A 27,426-nucleotide genomic window follows, 5' to 3' on the forward strand; every position below is an offset into this window, starting at 1 on the left:
TTTGCTGCACGTACCAAACACGCCTTAAACAGTGTCGTCTTGCGACTAGCCTGCGAAGCAAGCCCTAGGGGAAAGGAGTTGGATTGGGGGTGCGGAATGTGCGGAGGGGAAAGGGAGGGCTTGCCACAGACCCCATCTAACTAACGAAACGCCCCTTATTTATATATTCATATCGCCTTGCATGTGTCAATCAGCGCCTCTTAAAATTAACCAATCAGAAAGCGCCATAAGCGAGAGCTCAGTGAACCATAGAAACTGTCAAAACAAGAACTAAAACTTGCTCCACGTGAGCGAGAAATGTCAGACGACAAGAAGAATCTGGTATCAAAATTTAAGAGATGGATAAAGCCAAAAGTAAATCCAGAAGGCGTAGTTTGCCGGTTTCGTGGAGTAGATTTAAGAATTAAATTTGGAAGTGGCTTCAAGAGTTTTGTAAACATTTTTAATCAGATACGATGAATATATGAAGTTCATATATTTTGAACTGCGGTTATTGATACGTACGGATGCACGATCCTCGCAGTAGAGAGCGCTATTTATGCAATAGCAAAAACCAAACCTGAAAAAAATCAGGCCTGTACGGGATTCGAACCACTGACCTCTGCGATACTAGTGCAGCGCTCTACCAATTGAACTAACAAGCCAACTGGGAGCAGGCCGTTAAGTTGATTCGTAATAAACCCGTGATGATAAATCAGATACGATGAATACACGAAGTTCATATATTTTGAACTGCGGTTATAGATACGTATGATGCACGATCCTCGCAGTTTGCTTGTTAGCTCAATTGGTAGAGCGCTGCACTAGTATCGCAGAGGTCAGTGGTTCGAATCCCGTACAGGCCTGATTTTTTTCAGGTCTGATTTTCGCTATTGCATAAATAGCGCTCTCTACTGCGAGGATCGTGCATCATACGTATTTTTAATCGGAGTCAAAGGGAAGTGTATCCTCGCCGATCGCCATCGGACGGTCGGTTTTCACTTCGAAAATAAGTCGCACATATCTCAAATTATATGCCTTCCTTGTGCAAGAAAAGCTAACAGTTTTTACCAGTTTTATAAACTGTTGAATAAGGTCGCTTGCCAATGTCCGGATTCCCGCGATGTTTCGTCGAAATGAAAGTTCTCAACACCGACAGGAAAAAGTCCAGGAAGAAAGAGCTTGCGTGTCCGCTCCCCGGCACATGCAAAACCTACATCTAGCAGGGAAGCGTTGTTTGACTCGCCGACGAAAGGACAACCCTCAAATTCAGCGATGGATACAAATTTAAACATTGATGATTTGGATCCAACGTCCATCGGCTTTGCAACATTGTGGTTAAGGACAAGTTTGAGAATGAAGAAGCCATTCTTATCAAGGCCCTGAGCTTCAACAAGTGGATGGCTGCCACAAATATTCTACTTCGACATCGATTCTTGAGGGCAGAACTTCTCGAAATCACCGTCGTCCGCCATTTTCTAGCCTGCGAACAGGCTCCCGGCTTGGAGGAGCACAACGGCGCGAAGCAGGGGAAGGGGAGCCTGCACGCGTCTTGCTAAATCGCGTTTACCTCCCACAAGAACCCCGCAGAGAACTTATCTTGTTAACTGTCAAATGTCAACCAGTCAGCACGCGCCGGAAGTCAAAATCCAAAACAGAAAACAAACAAACGAACAGGCTCCCGGCGAGCAAGCGCCATGTCTTACGGAGACATTTTTAACAGCAACTGTCTAATAATGACACTTTGAGTTTTTTCATCTGCAGTCGCGGTGATTGCAAGTATTGGCGTCCCTTAAAAAGAAACAAATAAATTAAACGTAATCAAAGTAAAGAATGACTACAGCGCCTTGGTCAGGAAATCAAGTAATGCAATCGAAAGACTCCAAAAATAACAGGCACGGCAACACAGACTTAAGCTTATCGGTGAATGGCTATAGAACTTGATTTTCCTTGTTTACAAAAGGATCTGATCTGCGACAATTTCCCAAACGCCTCACGGAAAGCAACATTTGCACCGAGTTTTTCCTCAGACCTGTGAACAATCATTGAACAAGTGAGTAACAATTTAGTTAGAAGTAAACCCAACAGGATTCGTTAGAAACATAATACCTTTTTCCAGTCCCCATCTCAACAGTATGGGACTCATCCACCACAACTGCGGCCAATTTTCTGTCAAGAGAAGAGCAGTTATCTTTCAAAATGTCGAGGAATCGTTTCTCCATAACTGTCTCAGCCAAACCGAAACTTTGCGGCACTCAGCCAAAATTTTGCGGCACGCAACTCGTCTTCCGAGATATCCTCTGTGGAAGCCGCCGAGATACCAATACTTCCGGCCTCAGCAATTTGGTCTTCAGTGATGCTTTTCAAAGGACAAATAACCAACACAGTTTGCCGCTCTTCCCCTTCAATCGACACAGCAACAGCAAAGAGTTGGAAAATAAGACTTTTGCCGTATCCTGTCGGAAGAACCGCGAGCACATCATCTTTCTCTAGTAAATAGTCCACAGCATTACGCTGTTCGGGCTTCAACTGCAGCGTAAACTTCAAATTATTTGATAAATGGTCACAAGCCTCGCGAAGAACAGTATCCCTCCTTTCCGCCATTTTAATTTTTTTGTCTCTACCGGAACTGAAAACTAAGACTGCGTCATGAAAAATTAAAATCAACCAATCAGCGCTTTGCGTCCAAATTTTGGACGCAGACATTCAATATTCTGAGAATTGCGTGCAGGCTCCCCTTCCTGTGTCCCCACGAACGGGGAGCCTGTTCGCAGGCTAGCCATTTTCTTAAAGGTAGTTGCCAGGAAGACTGTTTAGTTCGAGGGTTGATTTACAACGTGTTGCTCTCAGCCAATGGGAATTTTTCGTCCATACGAGATCGGAAATTTCGTTGGTTAGTGGGGGTCTGTGGTAAGCCCTCCCTCTCCCCTCCGCACATTCCGCTCGCCCCAATCCCCCTCCTCTCCCCCAGGGCTTGCTTCGCAGGCTATCTTGCGACTGAAATGCAATACATATTATTGACCAATTACATGTGATGCGTAAAAGGGTAATTGACAAGCGAGATTTCTGAGAATCGTGAAAGGTTACCCGACTTGACCTCGCACATTTTAATGCTCACTGTGTAGCTGTCGGTGTACAAACGTGTTTTTAATCAGATGGTGGACCGGTTTTGTGAAGATTGGCTGACCTTCAGTGGGTCTTCAGAATGGCTGCGACAGATCGCAAAGTTTAATTGAAGGGAGATTTTAAGGAAAAGTTGACGCTATTGTAGAGTTGACGTAATATTTCTGGAATAAATGGGCGATTTTTTATGGGAAGTCAAAAGTGGTCGTAGCCGGCTGTTTTGTCGGGGGAGCTCGTTTTGAAATGAATGTGATGACTGAAAAGGGAGATATCTAAGAATCGTGTAAGTTTACCGTGACCTTCCTCATTTTGATGCTCAATGTGTAGCTGTAGACATATGTTTTCAATCAGATTGCGGACATGTTTTGGGAAGAGTGGCTTTATTCTGGCCTCGACGAAGCTTAAAGATATTTGGGAAGACCTTAGGTGATTTTAAAAAACAACAGACTCTTTATGACATTTATTTTGTCAGGTTGACATTATCAGTAGCTTATGCAGCTTAACTTTAAAAGTTTTTTGTGCATAAGTGAAGGTGGTTTCTACTCTCTTAAACCACACACGGAAGAGTTAAGCGTGTGAACTAGTTGTCCTTGAGCCGAGCAGAGGTCACACGCAAGCGCGTCCTTTCCCCACCCCGCTCAGAGTTTTTTTGCTTTACTAGCTCTTGCCTTATGCTCCCGCGCTGCCAATGTATCTCATGTAGTGTTTTATATCACTCTTTTACCCGAGTTTTATAATTCCACACAGCGCAAGTCAGGTGTTTTATTCATAAACACTATATTTATCACTCGCCGCTATTTACAGGAGCACTAATTCGAGCTTAATATAGCTTGCGAGGGGACTTGTTGCGTAAGAAACATGCGTAAAATGATAAATTGTAAACTTTCACCCGGAATAAATGTGAAGGGAAACCGGAATCCTTTGTCTCCTAACTTTTTCACTTCTTCCTACTCCGGAAATTATCTTTCTCCCCTTCCTCCACTTTGCAGTTTCGTTCTTCCAGCCAATTTAATTGTAACAATATTCTTTTCTCGTGAGATAATAAGTCAGAGACTGGACTCTTTCGTCACAGACGAAGGGAACGTGGTGGTCCTTATTGTGGGATGAAATCATTATCTATCTTTGGCGGTTTTTTAATTTTTGGTGACCAATCCCTTCACGCATGTTTGTGATTTCGTACATCAGAATAAGAGGAAAACGGAACTGTGACCTTAGGCAGAATAAAATTGCTGCTCATAGATGTCATCTGTTTTCTTTTCTATTTTGTCACATGTTTTGTGTAAAGTTGAATTTGCTTTTAGAACAGAGAGCAAAACACTCGCAGACTAACACTGCAATCGATGATCGCGGCATAATTAGCAACTACCGTGACGCAAAATATCTGTTAAACAACTTCAGTTAGTAATCTTTTGATTGCAATGCTACTAATATTGACCAATTACATAAGATACCTAAAGACATGTTTGACATGCAATACATCTGAGAATTATTTGAGTTTAGCTTGACCTCAGAAATTCAAAGCTCATTATGAAGCTATCACTTGAGACAGACATGTTTTATATAAGAAAATTGATAGTGTGTTAGAAGAGAGGCTTACCCTTATCATAGCTGCGAACGATCCAAGTTTTCACAAAGGTCTTTGAGAAGAGCGTGACTTCTACAAAAACGCTCTGAGGTCAAATCCGTGATTTCTGGCGTAACATTGTGTGCCGAATCGACTATGTGACTCAATCAAGCTTTCATTTTCGTGTAGCAACGACGTTGGACAGAATGAAAAGAATTTTCCCATTCTCGCCCTTCCCTTATGATCATGAAAACGTTTCATGGATGGCTAGTTTGTTTCTCAGTTGTTGTCATGTAGTTTTCATTACAATTGGTAATGGGACTTCGTGTCGTCCAATTCCGCTTTTAGTCATAATCCTAACTAGCAAGTCGAACTCCCCCATCGCAGTTGTTCGTTTTTTGTTCATCAATTGTCCTTTTAAAGCACTAAGCAGATACGTTTTGAACGAGAACGGCGACTAAAAGAAGAATAAAACTTTTTATGGCGCACTTGTACATCTACCAATTTTCAGAAATTTCCTCGTATGAATATCAAATCTTAAAACAAACTAATAAGGGAAACATTGCACTACATACGTCACAAAAGAAATATTCCGACCGCATTCCATTCACTCTCACGTTTCACCCTCACAAGCACTCACTTAAATCCATCATTCTTAAAAAATTTAAATTACTTCAAAACGATCCAGAGACAAGAACTATCTTTTCGCAGCCTCCGCTCATTTCATTCAAACGCGACAAAAACACAGTCAATTTTTGGTCAGAAGTTCTTTTCAGACTAATGACGAACCAGGCACTTTTTAAACGCGCACGTGCACGATGCAAAACGTGTCCTTTCATTCACAACACTGAGAAAATATCGGGACCCAAACGATCCATTAAGATCACCGATCACTTCACGTGCACTTCCGCCAATGTAATCTATTGCATAACTTACACTTATTGCAAAAAGATTTACATCGGCGAAACAGGCAGAAGACTAGGTGACCGATTCCGAGAACACCTTCGCGACGTGCAGAGGAATGACAAGGATACATCGAAACCAGTCGCTAGACATTTTAGTTTACCTAATCATTCTAAGCAACATATGGCAATCTGCGGTCTCTCCTTACACTTAAGTAGCACGGAAAGCCGTAAAACTGTTGAACAAAAGCTCATCTTTCAAACCGGCAGTCTAAATCCCACAGGTATCAACGAACGCTTTTCATTCCACTAATTTATTCGTGTTTTTCTCATTGCCATGTTCCCACCAATCAAGTAGCTCCATTTTCTGCCGTTAAAAGCACAGCCAACCCGCAATTCCTCTATTCGCTCCGACGAAGGGCTAACGCTCGAAACGTCAGCTTTTATAATCGTAACGGTGGCCAATTTACCATTTGAACTTTGTGGATATGTTGAAATTATTTCGTTACCCCCACCGACGCAGCCCCAAACAGTCTCTTTTGAAACTATCAGCCTTTAATAAGGGAAACAGTTGGGCAGGAAACGTCGAGGAAAAGAACCTTTTACAGCCGTCTGTTTTCATCTCCGCCTATGGGATGGTGGCAAGGAACTCGAAAGAGGAACTCGCGCCCTTTTGCTCCTTGGAATTAGGGAATCAGTTTGCTAATGTTTTATACTTTGGCCAAGATTGAAATTTTTGTATCTATATGTAATTTTAGCCAATAATTATCAATCACTTAGTAAGTTCAAGAGTTTACCTATACACCTACATTGCCTATTTTCAATTTTCAACCGTTGATTTAACAAGCTAAGATTTAATTGTGTAAAAACTGTCTAGCAACATAGATCTGAGTGAAAATACGATCGTCGGTTTGTTGAGGTGTACATTTCATTTCGCTCTCTAGGTTTACAAGTTATCAACTATCAGAAATAAGAAATTTTTTGTTAATTTTCGTTGTGGCGGAATGACTGGCAGCAGGGTGCGGTCGCAAATAGACTGAATGCCTGGCAGTTGGAAATTTTCGCGTAATTTCAATTCAAAAGTTCTTTTAAACTTTTTAAGCACATCAGATGTTTGTGTAGTAACTTCCAAAAATTCCAAAAATTTGTTGTTTGTTTTTTTTTTTTAGTGGACAAATTCTGCGAGTCTGTACTCCCCATAATATTGCTCGGTTGTAGACGCTTAGCAGCCTACGCCTCTGATCAGAGTGCTGGGCACGGTCTCCAATAGAATAAATGCCCGGCAGTATGAAATATTCGGCGAAATGTCATTGAGAGGTTCTGAGGCGTCGTATTTCATATATGGCACTTTTACCCTTTTAGTTCTTTCTGTAAGCCAGCGAATCAACATGGAACTAGTCAACATGTCTCCCTTACGCTAACGCTGTTTTGGTTCACATGATGTAAAGACTTCCGACAGAAGCAGTGTAGTTTATGCTACGTACAATACTCCCAAAGGCCCTGTTACACTAAATAAAAGTACAACTTCACTAAGGTAAAACGGGTTAAGGATCTTAAATCTATACTCCGTGTAAAAGGTCTTCTGTACTATTCTCGGAATTCGGGGGGACATTTTAAGACCGTGCCCGGCAGTCTGCTAAAGTGTTTTTGTGGTTCGGAAAAATTTATCCACTAAAAACCAAAATAGTCTTAGAATCACTTGGAATACCTAAACAAACGTCGTATTTTCTTACTGAATAGGTTTATCTGACGTTTTCTGTATTGTTTACCTCCATATTTAGTAAACTTGAGGCTGTTCTGACGTAGGCCACCCTTCACGCCACAGTGATCTCGAAGAAAACATATTGCGAAACCAACTTGATCACCCAAGCCGCTTTATCTAACATGTTTATGTGTTTCAGTACGGTACGTTCAAGCGAGCTTGACCACTAGAAAACCAACGCAATTCTTAGAATCGCTTGGAAATAACTATGGTTGCAACAATCTCTTTATCCCGGATGAAACATTACTTGAAGATAAATCTCTCTGTATGATCAATGACGAAGTAGAACTGAATTTTGTGATTAACATGTTACTTCTCCCTATGATATCCATACATTATCCAGCAAACAGGTAATGAGAGTACTCAAACTTATCAGGTAAAAGCTATTATCTTGATCTAACACCAAATCCTCGTAACTAATTCAAAAAGAAATGTGTAACAAAGAGGGGAGAATTGACCAGTCAGATCTTAGCAGTTGAAAGGTTAATGCGCAATCTTTGAAATTTGTGATGTGATCGGTTGCAATTGTTTTGTAGTTCCACTGACCATTTAGAAGATTCTTACCGAGAATATTCATCACTTCTCCAGAATAGTCTCATGTTTAAAAGTTGCATAAATCTTGTAAGGTATTATGACGAGTCTATTCAAATATCTGAATGCGATGGTTACAAAAGTCAGACACAACTATTCGACCATCGCTGAGCACCGTAGTAGAGACAGGAAGATTAAATTCTCCTTTATTGTCTCCTTTTCATCCAAATTTTGTTATAAACTTTCCAGTAAGATCAAATACCTGAATTCTGTGATTATCTTCATCACAGACCATCAGGTATCCTGCCTTGTTAACTGACAAACAACTAGGTTCATTGAACTCCCCATCCCCCTCCCCTTTCTTTCCAAATTTGTACAAAAAAACTACCCTTTCTATCAAACACTTTGATACAATGTTCACGAAAGTCTGACACTACTATATTTTTCACACTGTATACAATGAACGAGAAAGCTTAAAGAACCCTCACCCCCGAATTTACTTAAATAATGGCCTTTAGGAGAAAAGACCTTGATTAATTTGTTTATTGAATCAGCAATAATTATATTTCCGTCATTCTATATAGATAACCCGTGAGGATTCAACAGCTGGTGATCAAGATTTCCATAACCACCAAACTGGCTCAGGTACTCACCCTGCTCACTGAACAATTGGGCACGGTTGTTATTATTGTCCACCACTACGATGTTATTGTTTTTCTCAAAAGCTATCCCAGCAGGCCAGTTTAACTCTCCCTGTTTATCACCTATGATACCAAAAGATCTTAAGTAAGTTCCATCGCTACTGAATACCTGAACCCTGTGGTTCCCCATCTCAGTCACTACAATTTCATCACGTTCATTCACTGCCAATCCCAGGGATTCCTTAACATTCCACGACGCGAACCTTGTTGTCCAAAAGATAACACGGGTCTGAATTGTCCGGGTGAAACTTGAACCGGGAAAGGACTACCTTGAGCTTCTTTGTTCACTTTGATTACTGCCTGGCATCTTCCGGTTTCTTTGGCGAAATAGCTGACTTTGTAGCTTCCATCTTTCACTTGCACTTCTTCCGTGCAGTCATGGCCTTGCTGGCTTTTTGTTTGCACAGTTACTCGGTCACACTTTTCGTAACATTGTTGTCCTTTGGCATTTTTTGTTGTTACAACAAAGTTTGCTTCAATTCCAACGATCGCTTCGGAGAGTCCTTTTCCTTCAGCAGTTGACAATCAAGATCTATCTACCTGCATTAGAATGCTCTTGGCAGGCCACTTGGTGCTGTGTTCGTCCCCAAGCATCTTCGAGCGCATGTTCACTTGCTGGTTAAAAAAGGTCGTGATGGGCCAAACCTTAATGAGAATCACAGAGAACATGGTTGTAGTTTAGTAAGAACAAGAAGGTTTAAGTGATAAAGCAGTTTTCAATTGTGTCATAAGTAATCCAGGATTGCATTAATTTTGCTTTACTCATCTCTGTGATTGGTACAAAAAATTCGCACAACTCAACCAATCGGATGCAAAACTAAAACCAATCACGACTTGTTCGCCCGCATTTTTCCACGCTTTAGGCGGTTTGCCTGTTTTTACTTTGATTTCGTATTGGTTCACCATTCAGGAAGTTTTCTCGTTCTTCGATCTCCCCAAAGCTCACATTTCCCTTTACAAATCTGGTCACTTGCGTCAACCCGCGCTTCCGACTGTTTTGTGAAAACGAAATGAAATAAACAAACAAACCAATGAAAACCAAGACAGCTGTACACTCACGTTTTCCAACCTCTACCCATAAAGTTAATACACTGCTCTCTCTGCTACATTCCCTCAACGAGACCAGAACCCTGACACCTAGAAGAACGCAACTAACAAACACAAAATATTAGAAGATACATCAATACATCGGCCACATCATGAGGAAAGAACCAAATAATGACTGCAGAACTGCATTGACCTGGACCCAGGAGGACGGCGAAAACAGGGCAGACCAAAGACAACATGAAGGAAGACAGCAGAGAAAGAAAGGGAAAAAGCTGGATGGAAGAGCCGGAGTGAGGTACAAATCGCAGCGGCTGACAGAGCTGGTTGGCGGGACTGTGTTGAGGCTTTACGAGCCACATGGCATGAAGGAGATAGGCGAAGAAGGTGACATCAATACATCTACTCTCTCCGGATTTCACGAAGAATCGAATCCCAGATCTCAAGATGTCACGGGGTATCGAATTCCAGATCTTTGGATTTAGAAAGGAATCGAGTCCCAGATCTTCGGATTTCAAAAGGAATCGAGTTCCAGAACTTCGGATTTCACGAGGTCTCCCTGATCTTCGGGTTTCGAGCTCGAATGGTCAAAGAAACGCGAAATCTAAGGAATTCGATTTCTAAGATCTAGAATTCGATTTCTAAGATCTAGAATTCGATTCCTTGAGCGGGACTCGGATGTTCTTGGTTAATCCTCCGCGTTCGTGAGCAACAAATAACATTGTTCTTTATTAAAATGAATACAAAACTAAAGATTTTAGCATTAACCTACCCTTCCACATCCACAACACTTGTAACAGCACTTGTATTCCACAGCCTTGCAATCATGACACCGCTGAGAATAAAAGAGAAATGAAACCACATGAATACAAGATCAGAGTAAAACCAAACTTATTTGATAACAAATTGTCCATGCTGAATAATCTCACAGTGACAAACCTCTTCCATATTTAACCCTGGGGGCCTAAAAAGTTAAATTCATCAGAGATGGGACTTCAAGTTCTGTAGTCAAGCACCGCTATTGGCTCCCTATTTTTTTTGTATTGATTACCAAGCATGTGATCAAGATGGCTGGATATTTGTCAAGTTCCTTTTGGGATTTCATGCTCAGCCCGCTTAAAACGTGTAATATTGTACCTTTTTTTTACCTTCCCTTTTAGCGCGAATCATCCGAATTCAATTCATCTTTGGAGGAGGGGGGGAGGATGGGGCTAACTATACAATAAGTTGTGTTCTTTGCCTTTGCACCTTAACATCAGCATATTGTTCTTTGTAGGTTTCCTAAGGTCCTGACGAGGAGATCTGTTTAACAATCAAGAGCTTCACTAGTTGGTGATCATTTCCTTTATTCTCCTGACCTTACTGTGTGATTCAGGGTTGATATTTTAAGGAGAAATAAGATGTTAGTCACTCTAAGGGGTAAAAAGGTTAAAAAAGGGCCAATTGTAACGTAACGAAAAAAACATGTACATACCTTGATGTTGGTGGTGTGAGGAACTTCAATACTGGTTGTAAAGTCATTACCCAACTGAGGGAGCTACTCCATGGAGGTGGGGCAGGCCCATTAATAGAGCTGTCTATATGCTGACCTAAAATTTAAAGATGTCATTCGTTTGTTCGTTTATTTGCGTAAATCAGACAGGCTGGCCCTGTCTAACATTCCACATGGTTTGAATGGGGTGCCTGTGTAACAAGGCCAGAACACATTACTCTAGGAGTTACCTCTCCTACTCTTTGCGAGAAGTGTGATGGGTTCTCTAATGTCCCAAACTAACCCGCACAGAGAAGATGCAGCTGGAGACAGAGCCTACATTTTATCGTCTTTATCTGAGAAGACTAGATTGTCTAACCATTTCCGAAAGTATTAGCAATAATTGTAATACATTCTCCTCAGTCACTAAAGACCCTAAGTGCATGTTCATCTGGACTAGGGCTTTTATTCATGTTGTTAAAACAACATGAATTAAAATCAATCTTTTTTCTTCTATTTTGGAGCTGGATTTCTTGGAGGAGTATCTCTGTATCTCTGCCATCCGAAACAATTTCCAGAAAAGTATCCAACAATAATTCTACATGTAAAAAGGAGAGTTATTGAAACTAAAAGAAATTCTACGCTGCCAATAGGACTATAATGACATTACTAAGTTAGTCAGTACCTTGTCGAGGTTCAAATTTTCACTCAGTCTTTTGAAATTCACAGAAACTTTCCACAGAGTACTGCAATAGTAAAATTCAATGAAAAGAAACTTTAAAAAAATGCAACATATTAATATCAGTATGTGAATGACAATGTTAATCTTTTTATTGATTCCTTCTTGAGGAAAAAAAAAAGCAAAATTAAGATTTATCCTCTAACTCCCATGATCTGATTGAACTCTGGGCAACTGAGAATAAATAATAAATAATTAGATAATAATGATTAATCTTACGTATTATTATTTTTTATTACATGATAATAATTAACCTCATTTATTATAATTAGCAGGGAGGAGGACGTGAACCCAGGACCACCAGAATACAAGTCCAGGCCCCTCACCACTCTGCCACACCGCCTCCTTCAAAACTAAAGTTGTCAAAATGTTAGGTTTTGTAAATGAAAGAAAAAAATCTGTGGAATAAATAGTAGACAAAGGCCACCCATCACTAACTTGAACAGAATAAAGCAAATGAAAAATAAAAATAAAAATAAAAATCATTGTGGATTAAATTAGGGTGAAAATAGAACATCACTTACTCTATTTCAACATTGCATTCCTTATGTTGCTTTCTGTTCAGATCGTATTCCTCTGGTAGAATTGAATTTCCAGCCTGTGAAAGTTTGTAATTCCAAGGGGCAAACTGAAGGTTCAGAAAGTTAGAAGAGTGCAAATTAAATTTATTCAGTGCTGTTATAAAACTACAGTCCAACTTATACTGTACACTGGATAGTCAGAACAAAATAAAGATAATTGATGAAGCCAATGTTTGATTCACTCAGCAACATTCAGTCAGCAACAACTTAAACCTTTACACCCTAATATCAGTATGCACATTCTCCATACTGTTCTTCATACATTTCTTCGGGTGCAAACAAGGAGAATTTGTTTAAAAATCAAGAGCTTGTTTAGTTGGTGATCATTTCCTTTATTCTCCTGACCTCAGTGTGTGATTCAGGGGGCGACAGTGTAAGGAGATATCAGATGTTAGTCACTCTTAGAGGGGAAAGAGTAAATTAACCACAATTTTTGTCAAGGCAAAAATAATAAAAAAAAACTTTTCTAAACACTACGTTCTATTGTCTGTACCATGTTGAGTACTACAGTCAGTTCATTTTCTTTTTGTTATATCCAGGTATCCATGGATATTGCAGGCTTGGCTGCTAAGCCCAAGGACGTTTTAGATATGTTGGATCTGCCTACTTTCGGTGTAAACTCTTCTTGTATATTTGAGTCTGTTCCATTACAGTTAAGGACTTTGCGACACTACATTTTTCAACAAAACTTGCCTACCTCAAACCACCTCCAAATGCTGCCCCAACAGCCATTTTACACCACCTAGAAAAGATGTTATACAGAACACCAGTTGAGGCTGTTATATATGTTCAAAGCAAAAAGTTGTGGTAAATTCATTGACCTGATTAATAGTCCACTTTTAGTGAAAAACTTTCGTCACAGAAAAAATAGAATTATGACTTTTTATTCTAAGAAAAGAAGTTTTACAAACTATAAGTATTGTTCTTCTTCATGGCCTCTGTTGAGGAAAAACTGTTGTACATGTCTACGGGCTGTTTCAATTTTGAAGAGAAAAATATTACCTTTCCTTTAACCCTTTAACTTCTATGAGTGACCAAGGCAGAATTTCTCCTTACAATATCAATATGATATCAAGCAGACAAGTGATGAGAATAAAGAAAAATATCATTAGGGGATTATTAGTTGATCCAATACCAAATTCTCAAAACTAACATAAGAATTGTACAGCAAATAGTGAAGAGAATTACCAATGAAATCTTGGGAGTTTACAGGTTAACAGAAGTATTCATTTTGGAACAAAATTTTTTCAAATTGAAGCAGTGTCATATTACTTTATGGTATTCATTGATAATTATGTGGATATTAACATATTTGTGGCACTTTTATAACCAAGGCTCTTTGAAATATGTAAAAAGTGAGTCCTACCCTAAATTAAAATAAGTTTTCATCAATTTTGCCATCCATCTTTATCAAGATGCACATCACTCTGTCTAGAGAACAAAACATGGAGGACTCATTTTATTTCAGAATTGTTACCAAAAGAAAGTATTTTCAGAATATAATTTTTTATTAAATTATTGATATTCAACGTGTGCTGTGACTTGTCAGATAACTAAATTTGATTGTACTACAAAACCCAAAACTAATTTATAAAAGCAGACTAGACCTCACAGTCCATTTGTTGATCTCATCATATCTTTTGCCAGAAGAATTATCCAGAAGAACTGTCTGGCACAATTATCCAACAGAAGAGTCCTGCAAAATTTGCCAGCAGAATTATTCTAATTATGGAGTAAACTTTAAAAACAAACTCTGGCATTTGAATGATCTGCTTATCTCTTTGTATTCCTTTTCACTGTCTATGTACTCAGGGGGGAGGGGGTGAGGCATGGCATAAGTAATATGGTTTCTATTTAATTTAGTAATATGGTCTATATTGTACCCACCTGACTCCAAATAATGTTCCTACTCTCTACCAAACAGTTTTTCCTTCAGATTCACCATTCTGTGTAACTGTATCCCTAAATAAAATAAATACAGTAACTGTAATTCTATTCATCCACTATGGAACAAAAATTATTTGTTATTGAACCCTTTTACTGCCATTACTTTTCTGTCAAAGCGGTCAGAGTTTTATTCTCGGCGCTCCAGGAACTCCTCCTGAGGACCCATAAAACAATCACATTTAAAAGCAACCAAGTGTTTGATAAGTCAGTATAGGAGTTGGTATTACTATAGGGACTTAACCCTTTAATCCCTCAGAGTGACTAACATTTTATTTCTCCTTACAGTATCACCCCTGAACCACACATTAAGGTCAGGAGAATTACAGAAATGATCATCAACTAAGAAGCTCTTCATTATTAAACAAATTCTCCTTATCAGCACCTTAGGAAATGTATAGAGAACAGTATGGAGAATATGCACACTGATGTTAGGGTGTAAAGGGGGGAAATGAGGAATGGAGAGGAAGGAATAAAAACGTCCTGATTTTTGTGCCCTGCTCAGCTGCCATTCCAACCTTGGACAACCTTTTCCTGTCCCTTGCGATAAAATATGCAGATTTATGATTAAGAAAAAACATTTTAATTTGCACTCTTTTCCATCTTCCCACCTTTAAAAAAGACTCAGCCTCCTACCATTTATTCTCAGTCCTCTTACACCCTCCCCCCCCCCCAACTCTCCTGGCCCTGGTTGCTTGAAGAGTAGGTAACACTATTCACTGGATGAATCACTATCTGCTTCATAGCGCGGTACATTTTGTTAACACTTACACCCTGGGTAGCGATTTATCCATTGGATAGTGTTATCTACCCTTTACACAGCTAGGCTCTGGGCTTGGCCCTTCTGTTCCTCTTTACCCTCTTTATCCTCTTTACCCTCCCTCCCCCCCCCCCCCCTCAGCTCTCCTGGCCCTGGTTGCTTGAAGAGTAGGTAACACTATTCACTGGATGAATCACTATCTGCTTCATAGCGCGGTACATTTTGTTAACACTTCCATCCTGGGTAGCGATTTATCCATTGGATAGTGTTATCTACCCTTTAAACAGCTAGGCTCTGGGCTTGGCCCTTCTGTTCCTCTTTACCCATAAGGAGACTGGTCATCACACAACTACTTAAATTTTTGACATCCTGGCAGTGAATTAACGAAAATGCAAAACAGCTTGAGTAAATCATACCAACAAGAAAGAAAAAACAATAATAAATTTAACAGCGGTAAAAGTGGTTACTTTTCAACTTAAATCAAGGATATCAAGCTTCAGGGACTGACGAAGTCCTCCAGAAAGTATACCGCTAGTGTGTTTCCTAAGGCACGACGATAAGGAGATCTTATGTCTTGACAATATTTTCCTTTTTTTACATCTGCCAAACCTTTCTTTGTAGAATGATTCCTTCAATCTCTTCCAAAGTGTACATTTTCAAAGATCTTCGTCACCTTTCACAGATGTCTTCCTTCTTAGATATTGTCCTCACGGTTTTTTTATCGTCAGAAAATGTACCAGGTAATTTTAAAGCATTATTCACTGTACATCTTGGAATCAAGCGAAAAAACAAGAATTGGAAAGAATACTGTCATTAAATACACCCATTAAGTATTCATTGCAAGTTAATCAAGGCGTTCATAAAATTAGCTTCAAAATTTTTAGATGCTTTTTTTTATGCTCATCACTCTGTCTATAGAACAAAACATATTAAATAACTCATCAATGAATTTGAATATATGAAGACCATATGTATCTACTGCAGTTTCATGAAGTGTCATTTCATCTCAGAATTGCTACCAAATGAATGTAATTTCAGCATATCATTATTGATGAAATGACTGAGATTCAGTGTGCTATGAGTAATGTTAGCGACCTACATTAATTTATTGTACTGAGAAACCCAAACTGATTTAGAAAATCATTAGATCTCACAGTCCATTATTTCATCGCATCACAGTATCCTTCTCCATAAAAATAATCCAGAAGAATAATCCACCAGAATTATCCAGCAGAATAATCCACCAGGGAAATCCAGCAGAAGAATCCTGCAGAATTATCCAGCAGATTTATTCTGACAATGGAGTGAACTTTTAAAACAAACCTTTGCATTTGAATGATCTGCTAATTTCTTTGTATTCCTTTTCACTCTCTATGTAATCAATGGGGGAGGGAGTCAAGGGACGGGGGGGGGGGAAGACATGACATGAGTAATGGTCTCTATAGGTACCCACCTGACTTCAAATGACGCTTCTACTCTCTGCTAACCAGTTTCTTCTTCAGATTCACCATTCTCCAACATCCTAGTAGTAAATTTACAAAAGTGCCTTCATAACATAACTAAAGCAAAGCATGCGCTCTGATTGGTTTATACAGCATCTACTATTTGCCTATGGGCGCATGCTGCTGACGTGAGCAAATGCTAAGACCACAGGCGCCCCAAGCACTCTTTGAAAACCACACAAGGAACACAATTTACTTATTTATAAGTATTTGTATGGGATTTTCTACAAGATATCCACAGAGATAGTTAAAAGTGAAAATATTAAATAAAAATGGCTTACCTTGTTTCATACGTGTGTTGTTTGCTCCTGGTGCCGTTATTTTACCGATTTCACTTGATTTAAGCGGTTTTTTTTAATCCTGGCTTTCTATGTGGAATCACTCTGTCTATCACTCTGTCTATAACCTTATATATATGCAAATTGTATTACTTGTGTGGTTCTCAAAGAGAGCTTGGGCCACCTGCGCTAAGACTATTTTCCGCATGTGCTTTTTTTTTTATCACGTAAGATTTGTTAAATAAAAGGGAACTCTTGTTACAATATATCGATGTTATGTTATAAAACAAATGGTGAACACCATAGCAAGCACTATTGAGTTATGGATGCATTTAGGTTTGCTAAGCGCTCAAGAAGCTAGAGTCACACGAGACGATAGCCTCGTGCAACTCTTAGCTTCTTTCGTCCTTAGCGACCTCCCGCGTGCATCCATAACTCATTATAGTTCACCACTAAATTTTCTCTGGTTCTTATTCGTTTAAATCGATCACGTGACGCGATAGTGTTCATCCGTGGAGAGACACTATCAGCCCATAGTGCCCGCCCGCGGAAAATACCCAGATGGATAGTGCCTGTCCGCGGAAAATACCTGGATTGGTAGTACTCATCCGTGAAAAGTTTTGAAGTTAGGCAGATTGGAAAAACAGTCACTTTTCAATTCTGACAGGTATAACGTATTATTTAGGCAATGTACGGTTGCGAATTATTGACATTTGCGACAAGCTGTAGGCACGGTAGAAACTTTAGTGGTGAACAATAAAAACGATAGAGTGTTTATGTCTCGGAACTATCGGTCTGATAGTTGCCCCTTGGAAATTTGATGTTCTTAAAACTAGCACATTTGCCCTCGAAGCTTCGCTTCTCGGTAAAATATTTGTTTTAAGAACATCAAATTTCCACGGGGCAAGTATCAGACCGATAGTTCCTCGACAGAAACACTCTATTGTTTAAATAGTACACGCTATGGCATTCACCATTTGTTAATTGAGCTTGACTAATATATACCAAAAGTGAAGAAAAATACTCAAAAATTAAAACAACGGTGAAAGTGATTACGTTTCGACTTTAATCAAGGATGTCAAGCTTTCAGGGGCTAATTAAAGCAGTCCTCCAGAAAACATACCGTTAGCGTGTTTTCTAAGTGCAAGTCAATAATGGTTGATCTTGTGTTTAGAATATTTGACATTTTTTTTGTACATTTTTCAAACCTTTCTATTTAGAAGGATTCCTTCAATCTCTCCAAGAGTGTACGTTTTGAAAGATCTTCGTCACCTTTTACAGACATCTTGCTTCTTTAATATTGTCCTCACATTTGTTTTTGCAGTCAGGAAATGTACCAGGTAATTTTCGAGCATTGTTAACTGTACATCTTAGAATCAGGCAAAAAAGCAACAATTTGAAAGAACACTGTCATTAAATATACCCAAGTATTCATTGCAAGTTAATCAAGGGCAAGGCATTCAAGAAATTAGCTTCAAAACTTATCACTGTCAGAGGAAGCCATCTTGGCCGAAAAATGCAGGAAACTGAGACCGAACCTGAATCCCTAGTGCCAGTCCCTGAGTGGCTCACCGTATTTACTCATGGCGCTTGCCTCAAAAGCGGCGTTTATTTTAAGGGGCGTATTCCAAAACTTGACACGACGGCGGAATGTCTTCTAAAAATTTTTCCAAAACATTTCTTGTCCGCCAAGAGCCTAACAAGGAATTGTTTTGATCTGGCATAGCCTACTTGAAGTTGCACCTTCCCCCTACGGTACTGCCACGAAAAGATAAGCTTCTTAGAATTCTCAGAAATCTTAAACGTCAAATAGGCCTTTAAGCATCAAATGTGATTGGTCAATATTTATAGCATTCCACGAATTTTAGAGATTGTGCATTAAACTAAGTGTAATCTGTCAGTCAGCCCAATCAATAAGCTCGCTTAGGTCAATGATTACACAGTTTTCAAAACTTTTGTTTGATATCAAGTTTAATATCGTAGGTGACAAATTACTCCTTAATTCTGGCGCGAAAATTCAGCGTTAATTTTTAATTTCACATGCGAAATTACAAAATTGCCATGGTAACATCTCTTGTATCTCGATCAGAGCCAAGATGGCGTCGAGATTTAAGACGGTGACCCTTGAAGAAGTTACGAACTTAAAAGAAGCGGCCGAAAATTTATTAACAGGCACGAAGAATTCGGAAGGTGTTTTTTGTGAAGAAACTCAGAAAATTAAGAACTTTAACAATAATGTATGCTTTAAACGAAAACTATATTCCTTTTCATGTTCTCGGTTTTCGATAGAATAAACCAGTAAAAACAATTACGATCATTGAACGTAATTTGTCACCCACGATATTAAAAGGTAATCAAATGGCTTTCTTGTGAAATTAGGAAATAATTTCATTTGCATTTTGTTAAAATTCTGTTTATTTCCCTCGCCTAAACGCTCGGGAAATTATCAGAATTTTGACAAAACGCGCGTGAAATTATTTCCTAATTTTACTCGTCGCCATTTGATTACACATACAAATATGATGACAAGGAGTTTGACTAATGGTCGAGGGTCGTGAGTACAAAACGTGGATCGTGGGTGTAATTCATGGGTCGTGGGTGTGGGTAGTACTTAATAATTTACGGTTAATAGCTCATATTTAATAATATTGATAGTACTTCTAATAATTAATTACTGTTATTATTGTAGGGGAGAAGGGTTTATTCGGAATCCGGCCGACCGACGAGCCTACCTAGTAGTAATTTTTGGGTGAAAAAGGTTCTTGACAGTGAAAATAAATAACGATTACTACACCTTGCTTAATTAGATGGCCTTTTTCAGGGCATCTTCTTCGCTGTCCTGCTGGTAAGCTCGCATCCAGGTTTGGCTGTCATCTGGAGCATTCTGATCTCCCGATACAACTCCGGCGTAAGTTCTTTTGGCTGACATGATTGACCAAATAAAGCGAAAACAGGAAAAGTTCACAGCGACTGCGTGAGAAAATCCGATCTTTGAACCATACAAAAAACCTGGGCACACAAAGTACGTACTACCGTAAAGTACATGTAATACTTCTCGACGAACAATGAAACGTATGTTTCTTGAGTACGTTTGATTTCGCAACTCTGCCGAGTCTGGTCTTTGTCAGATAAGAAATGAATCATTTAAACTATTAGAACCTCTTCATTTATTTATTTACTTATTTCAATAATTCTTCAGATCTAGTTTATTTTATGATTTAGAAAACGACATGGCTAGTTAAATGGAGGAAGAAAAATTTTAAGATCGTAATCGGTTCTTCGTTTAATTTTATGTCACCGATGCCAGTTGTCGTGATCAATTTAACATAGTCCTGCGATTTCCATAGTTATTTCCTAGAATATTTCCGCCGTGCTGAGATGGAAACCCTTTCCTGAAAAAAAAAAAAAAAGCAACAAACAGCAAAGTGAATAGACGGTCTTTTGACAAGAGTAGAATTTTGTAATTGTATAATTAACTAATGTAATGAAATATTGTAAATCCATCTGAAAATGTGTCAATAAAATGGTTATTTTTTTTTTAAATTTTGCTGTATAATAAGTGTTGAATAGAGGGATTCGAAACTTCCTGACTAATTTACGACCAAATTAATGGGAGACTCAATTTATTAGAAGGAAAGACGGAGATATTTTAAACATTTCATTGAATAGCTAATTCAGGAGGTAATATTCCTACAGGATTCAAGCCAACCGGAGATTTGTAACGCAATACGGTAATGCTCAATCTTAAAAGCTGATTGATAGCCCAAGAAGCTGGCGGGTTTGTGCGCGCATTGAAGCGTTTTAAGCAGAGAAGCCGCATGAAGTTTAATGCTCGAATTAGCTGCTCCGCCACCTTTATTTTTATCGCTGGTCATGAACAACTACCAACTAGGCCCGTTACCCGGAGGGATTTCCAGCGATGCTCAGTTTTTTTGGCAAATTGTCCAATTAAATCTCACACCCTAACTCTAACGAGATGCAGTTTTTATTTTGCTAAAGCTCCTGTGAACAACGTTAAGTAATTAGTCGCGTTGTTGTTCAGTTTCCTGTTCAGTAAACTTTAAGGCAATGATTGTGACCTTTTTCGTCTCGGTTATCGCTTCTTAAAAGCAAACTTTTATAATATGCCTGAGAGGACATGGGTAGAAGGTAAAAAAATTAACATCTGGAAAAAGAAACATATCGTGTGTAAGCAAAAGCCCATTTGAACGAGAAAATCAGTAGTAAAACGACTTGATAAATATTCGCGTCAGTAATATTATGGCTTTGTGATGCGTTCAGTTGTGTATGTAATTAAAGCATGATAACAAAACATCGTGTGGAGTCGGTGTTTCGTTACACCTTTGTTCAGTGCTGCGGTGTTAATAGTGAGTTGTGGGTAAAACAGAGGAATAAGTGGAGAGGAATGGCAAGAAAAGGACTGGTGATGGATAGGAGGAAAAATCAAGGATTTGGCTCAAGAGCTTTTTGGTACAAGTCACGCTTATCCCAACACCTTCTAAAAAACGTTGATTGGTCGAAGCTATAATGAGGGTGAGCCTCTATTCTGACCCACTGACTCAAGTTATCTGATTGAAAACATGTCTATCTCAGGTGACAGCTACGTAATGAGCTTTAAATGTTTTAGCTCAGGCTAAACTTAACAATTCTCAGCAATCTTGCATGTCAAATATGTCTTCAGGCATCTCACGTAATTGGTCAAAATTAATATAGCATCTCAACCACAAGACTGTTAAGTTGTTTAACAAATATTTGGCGTCACGATAGTTGCTAATTATACCGGGATTATCGATTGTAGTGTTGGTCCGCGAGTTTTTTTGCTCTGTATTCTAAAAGGAAAGTCCGCTTTACACAAAACAAAAGTGACAAAACGGAAAAAGAAACAGATGAAATCCACGACAAGCAGTTCTATGCTGCTTAAGGTCACAGTTCCGTTTTCCTCTTGCTCTGATCTACGAAATCACAAACATGCGTGAAGGGACTGGTAACCAAAAATTAAAAAACCACCATAGAGCTCTCTAGAGATAGGAAAAAATCCATCGATAAGGACCACCATGGTCTTCTCACCAGTGACTAAAGAGTCAAGTCCCTGTCTCATTATCTCTCGAGAAATGAATATTTTGACAATTAAATTGGCTGGAACAGCGAAGCTGAAAAGTGGAGGAAGTGGAGAACAGAATGTTCAGAGTAGAAGAAACAAAAAGAGGTGGCCTGAGATAGGAGGATTTCGGTTTCCATTCAAAACTATTTCGAGCGAAACTTAGCCAATGTATTTATTTTCGACGCGTTCAGTTATTTTACGCCTGTTGATCAATCAATAAATCCTCAAGCAGGTTCGAGTTAATGCTTCTGTAAATAGCGTCGAGTGATAATTTTAAAGTCTATGAATGAAATACTTGCGCTGTGTGGAATTATAAAATAATAATAAAACAGTGATACAAAACAGTACCTAAATTTAAATCAAATGGAGATACATGTACCGCGCGGGAGCATGGAGGCAAGAGTTAGTGAGACAAAAAGGCACTGAGAGGGGTGGGTAGAGAATATGCTTGCGCGTGACTTTCACTCGGCATTAGGACAACTAGTTCACATGTTTAGCGGTTGCGTGTGTTGCCCAAGATAAAACAAACCATCTCCACTTATCTACAACAAACCTTCTAAGATTAAGCTGCATAAGCCACTGATTATGTTAACCTATCAAAATAAAGGTCATACAGAGTCTATTCTTTTTTAAAATCACGCTCTTCCCAAACACTTTCAATTAAGCTTCGCGATTGGCCGAGACCATACTGAAGCCACTCTTCCACTGCAACCTGTTCGCCATCTGATTGAAAACAAGTCTGTCTGCAGCTGCACAGTAAGCATCAAAATGGTCAAGGTCGCGGTAACTTACACGATTGTCAATTACTACATGTATTTCATCAGGCGCTCCCCCGACAAAACCGTCGGCTACGACGACTAGTTAGTATTTTCAAAGAAAAATGGCCTATTTATTTGAAAAATTTCGAGTTAGCACTACGATGGCGTCTAGTTTTTCTGAAAATCACGCTCTTATTTAACACCTTCGCGATTGGTCGTGGCCATTCTGGAGACTCACCGAAGGTCAGCCAATCTTCCTAAAACCTGTCCACCATCTGATGAGAACATGTTTGTCTACCGAGGTCAAACCGTATAAAATTAGAAGTATTCTCAGAAATCTTGCATGTCAAATACGCCTTTAGGCATCGCATCTGATTCGTTAATAATTATAGCATTTCATTCGCAAGACAACAACTGTTTTATTAGGGGTGTTTAATACGTGCAGCAAAATCCTTCCTTTCAAGCCGCTAAACATGGATATGAAAACCTTACTTAACAATCTTCATGAAGAAGTTTCCTGTCCGGTGTGCATGACCACATTTACTGAACCAAAGCAGCTGCCATGTTTACACAGCTTCTGTCTTCACTGTTTAGAAGGAATTCAAAGAAACAGTGGCCGCCATGATGTCATAACGTGTCCTGAGTGTCGCAAGGAGAGTCAAGTCCCTGGTGGAAACCTTAAAGATCTGCCCACTAACTTTCGCATCAACAGTTTACTAGATGTGCTCGCCATAAGGGAGTGCAGTTCTACCGGAGTCAAGTGCAGAAACTGCGACAAAAGAAGAGTGCAAAGTTTCTACTGTTTTCAGTGTTGTGCATTCTGGTGTGAAGAGTGTATTACCGTGCATAACTTACTCCGAGAAAACAAAGAACACCGAGTACTTGCGCTGAAAGATTTTGAAGATCAAGATATTGAAGATGTCATGAAGCGACCAGCATTTTGTTCACGACAAGGCCACGAAAAGAAAAAGTTGAAATTCTTCTGTGTCAAATGTGAAGAAACTGTTTGTTCTTCATGCGTTGTAACCGCTCACGATGGACATGTTAAAGTACTATTAGAAGAAGCGGCCAATGAAAAGAAATCGCTAGTCATGTCCACGATTGAATCCAACAAAGCAAAAGCACAAAGGATGAGAAACAAAGTCTTGAAACTTGACCAGAGTTGTCATAACATCGAAGCAAACGTTGCCAAAGTAAAAAGAAGCGCGCAACAGTTTGCAGAAAGCATGAACGCAGTTATTGAAGCCAAGAAACAGGAAATCTTTAATGAAGCGGATCATGAGGCGCAACAATCCCTGGAACGTTTGCGAATACAAAGGATCGAAATGGAACAGAAGGTCAAAATGATCGAAACAGCAGTCACAAAATTTGAAACGCTTTTAAAGCGAAGCACCAGCGCAGAGCTTGCGGAGTTAGATAAGGTAATGAACACAATCATCCCGAAAGAAGTCGATGATGAGCGCGAACAACTAGACTGTGACCTCGAAGGTCTTCGTCCATTAATCTTTGAGGAAAACGAAGCCTTAAAGGCAAAAACAATACATGAAGGAATTGGCCGTGTATTTAGCTCCGAGTCCAAAGCGGATCAGTCGACTGCTAAAGGAAAAGGACTCACTGAAGCGATTATTGGAATTCAAGCGAACTTTGTTTTAACAACAAAAAATGCCAAAGGACAACAATGTTACGAAAAGCGTGACCGAGTAACTGCGGAAATAAAAAATCAGGAAGACCATGACTGTGCAACAGAAGTGCGAGTGAAAGATAACCACGATGGTAGCTACAAAGTCAGCTATTTTGTCAAAGAAACCGGAAGATGCCAGGCAGTAGTCAAAGTGAATGAGGAAGAAGCTCGAGGCAGTCCTTTCTCGGTTGAAGTTTCACCAAGACAATTCAGACCCGTGTTATCTTTTGGACAACATGGCTCGTCTCCTGGAATGTTAAGGAAACCCTGGGGAGTGGCAGTGAATGAACGTGATGAAATTGCAGTGACTGACAGAGATAACCACAGGGTTCAGGTATTCAGTAGCGATGGAACTTACTTAAGATCTTTTGGTAGTAAAGGTGATAAACAGGGAGAGTTTAACTGGCCTGCTGGGATAGCTTTTGATAAAAACAATAACATTATAGTGTTGGACTATCTTAACCACCGTGTTCAGTTGTTCAGTGAGCAGGGTGAGTACCTGAGCCAGTTTGGTGGGAAAGGAAATCTTGATCACCAGCTGTTGAATCCTCTTGGCTTATCTGTAGAGAACGATGGAAATATAATTATTGCTGATTCAAAGAACAAATTAATCAAGATGTTTTCTCCTAAAGGCCATTATTTAAATAAATTCGGGAGTGAACTTTCTTTAATCTGTCCCGTTCACTGTATACAGTATGAAAAATATCTCATAGTGTCAGACGTAGAGGAACATTGTATCAAAGTGTTTGATAGAAATGGCAATTTTTTGTATAAATTTGGAAAGAAGGGGGAGGGGGATGGGGAGTTCAATAACCCTGACTGTTTATCAGTTAACAAGGCAGGACACCTGATGGTCTGTGATACATTTAATCACAGAGTTCAGGTATTTGATCTTAGTGGAAAGTTTATAACAAAATTTGGATCAGAAGGACACAAAAAAGGAGAATTTTATCTTCCTGTCTCTGCTGCAGTGCTCAGCGATGGTCAAATACTTGTGTCTGACTTTGGTAACCATCGCATTCAGATATTCGAATAGACTAACATCAGTAAGCCTTAAAAGATTTGAATTAATTTGATGCAACTTTTAAACATGAAACTACTCTGGACAAGTGATGTATGTTCTCAGTAAGAATATTCTGAATGGTCAGTTGAACTACAAAACAACCAATCACATCACAAATTTCAGAGATTGCGCATTAAAACGCTTTAACTCCCAAGATCTGATTGGTCAATTCTCCCCTCTGGCTGCTACACATTTCTTTGTGAATTAGTTACCGTAGAATTTGGAGTTCGATCAAGATAAGAACTTCTACCTGATAAGTTTTAGTATTCTCATTACCTGTTTGCTGGATAATGTATGGATATCATAGGAAGAAGTTACAGGTTAATCACTTCTGGGAGTTAAAGAGTTACACTAAGTGTGATCTGTCAGTCAGCCAAGTCAATAAGCTCTTTTTGGTCAATAATTACACAAGTTTAAAAACTTTTGTTTCATGTCAAGTCTAACACGATGACAAGAATACAAAATTCAGTTGTACCAGATCATTGATTATGTTTAGAGGTACAGCTTCAAGTAATGTTACTTCTAAGACAAAGCAATTGTAGAGCCATAGTTATTTGCTCGAATGTTTTCACCATACTGATCTGGGAACCTATTCCTGAGTTAAACCAGCAGAGTGAATAGACTGTTCTTTGACACTTAATTTGGTAAAATTTTGTTATTGCATATATAAATATGCAATATCAAATTGTAAATAATCAAAATATAAAAATATGTCAATAAAATAGTTGTGATTGTTTATAAACTTTGCTGTATACTAAGTCTTTGATAAAAACAAAAAAGTGATTCGAAACTTTCTGACTGCTTTACGAGCAATTTACTAGGAGAGGTTGCACATTCACCCGCTAAAATAATCTGATTTAAAAGTGCTTTAATAATTCATGAGCTGATTAGCCTATCACACGAGGCAAATCGATCACGTGTATGAACCTTTTAAAGCCGGTATAGAATAATCATTCTGAAAAGCCCGGAGAGGGTTTTGATTTCGGTCTCGGGGAAAATCGGGGTACAATTCATTAAAAAACTAAATCATCAATGAATTATTAATGAAAATATGATTACTATGATCACTAGAGATCTTTCACGTTAATTTTAATTCCAAATTATTCCCTAAAAGGCAGCATACAAAAACATTAACCGCAGTAAACAACAAAGTTTATTTTCCGGATAATTTCTTATTAGAACAGAAATTCGTTCTTTTACAATTTCCCATTGTTCACAAAATTAGTTGTGCAGTTTTGAATGCTCTCATCTTTAACTCTAAATCCTATTTCCTCTAAGTTGGCGTCTTGAATTCTTCTTGAACTTTGCCACTCGTCAAAAATTTTTAAGCCCACTTTGTGGCATACTGAGTAGCCCTTGGAACACAACTATCCAAGCAATCTTTCTCTTCCATCGCATTTTTTGGTTCTCGAAACACGCGTTTGGGCGGCATTTCAAGGAAAAGCTTACTGAACTTTAAAGGTAGGCACACACGAGGGGACAAGTCCCTGCGACTAGTCCGTGCGACTAGTCCCGGCGACAAGTCTTTGAAGGGGTTACACGAGGGGACCGGTAGCAGGGACTAGTCCCTTAAGGTGTTCATACGAGGGCACTCAATTGCACATGAACATAGGAAAATTAAGAGGCAAAAGATGTTTCTTAGTCTGGGGCGTTACACGAAAACAATTAAAATTTGGTAACTTTTCATTGTAGCACTATTAAACATCAGCGCAAACGAACTACACTTATTCAGTCGGATTATTCATGCTTTTACGTGCTCCGTTTTTGTTTTTTTTATTTTATTTTTAACAGACACAGTCAAATAGGGTAAAAATTCCATCAAAACGGCTCCAAGACATCTGTATATGTTTACAAAACTAGAAATAGTTTTTTATTCTTCAGTTGTAGAAATCTAGAAGTCAGGGAAAATTCATCATTAGAAACTGCAATGTTTACAAATACC

The 27,426-nt window shown here is 39.0% G+C and overlaps 1 protein-coding gene and 1 long non-coding RNA gene across 2 annotated transcripts; one reads left to right on the forward strand and one right to left on the reverse strand.

Annotated features, from left to right (window-relative positions):
* Positions 1 to 8,051: 8,051 nt before the first annotated feature.
* LOC148729919 (uncharacterized) lies at positions 8,052 to 24,982 on the reverse strand. The gene is made up of 14 exons (XR_016001808.1): positions 24,921 to 24,982; positions 19,676 to 20,273; positions 16,555 to 16,623; positions 15,711 to 15,870; positions 14,285 to 14,351; positions 14,005 to 14,093; positions 13,764 to 13,828; positions 13,095 to 13,139; positions 12,341 to 12,444; positions 11,763 to 11,823; positions 11,081 to 11,195; positions 10,379 to 10,441; positions 9,622 to 9,713; positions 8,052 to 9,207 (listed from the first exon to the last, which is right to left on the reverse strand). It is a non-coding gene; the product is annotated as an uncharacterized LOC148729919 (long non-coding RNA).
* On the forward strand, positions 22,801 to 27,426 carry LOC148729920 (E3 ubiquitin-protein ligase TRIM45-like). Its single transcript, XM_088761392.1, has one exon. It carries the CDS (start codon positions 23,214 to 23,216, stop codon positions 25,455 to 25,457), a length of 2,244 nt encoding a protein of 747 aa, XP_088617518.1. The 5' UTR covers positions 22,801 to 23,213; the 3' UTR covers positions 25,458 to 27,426.

The sequence above is a fragment of the Stylophora pistillata genome, chromosome 5 (genome assembly GCF_964205215.1).
Source record: "Stylophora pistillata chromosome 5, jaStyPist1.2, whole genome shotgun sequence".
Classification (NCBI taxonomy): Eukaryota; Metazoa; Cnidaria; class Anthozoa; order Scleractinia; family Pocilloporidae; genus Stylophora; species Stylophora pistillata.

Coding starts and splice junctions, on each gene's coding strand:
- LOC148729920 (XM_088761392.1), top strand. CDS start 23,214: ATGGATATGAAAACCTTACTTAACAATCTTCATGAAGAAGTTTCCTGT.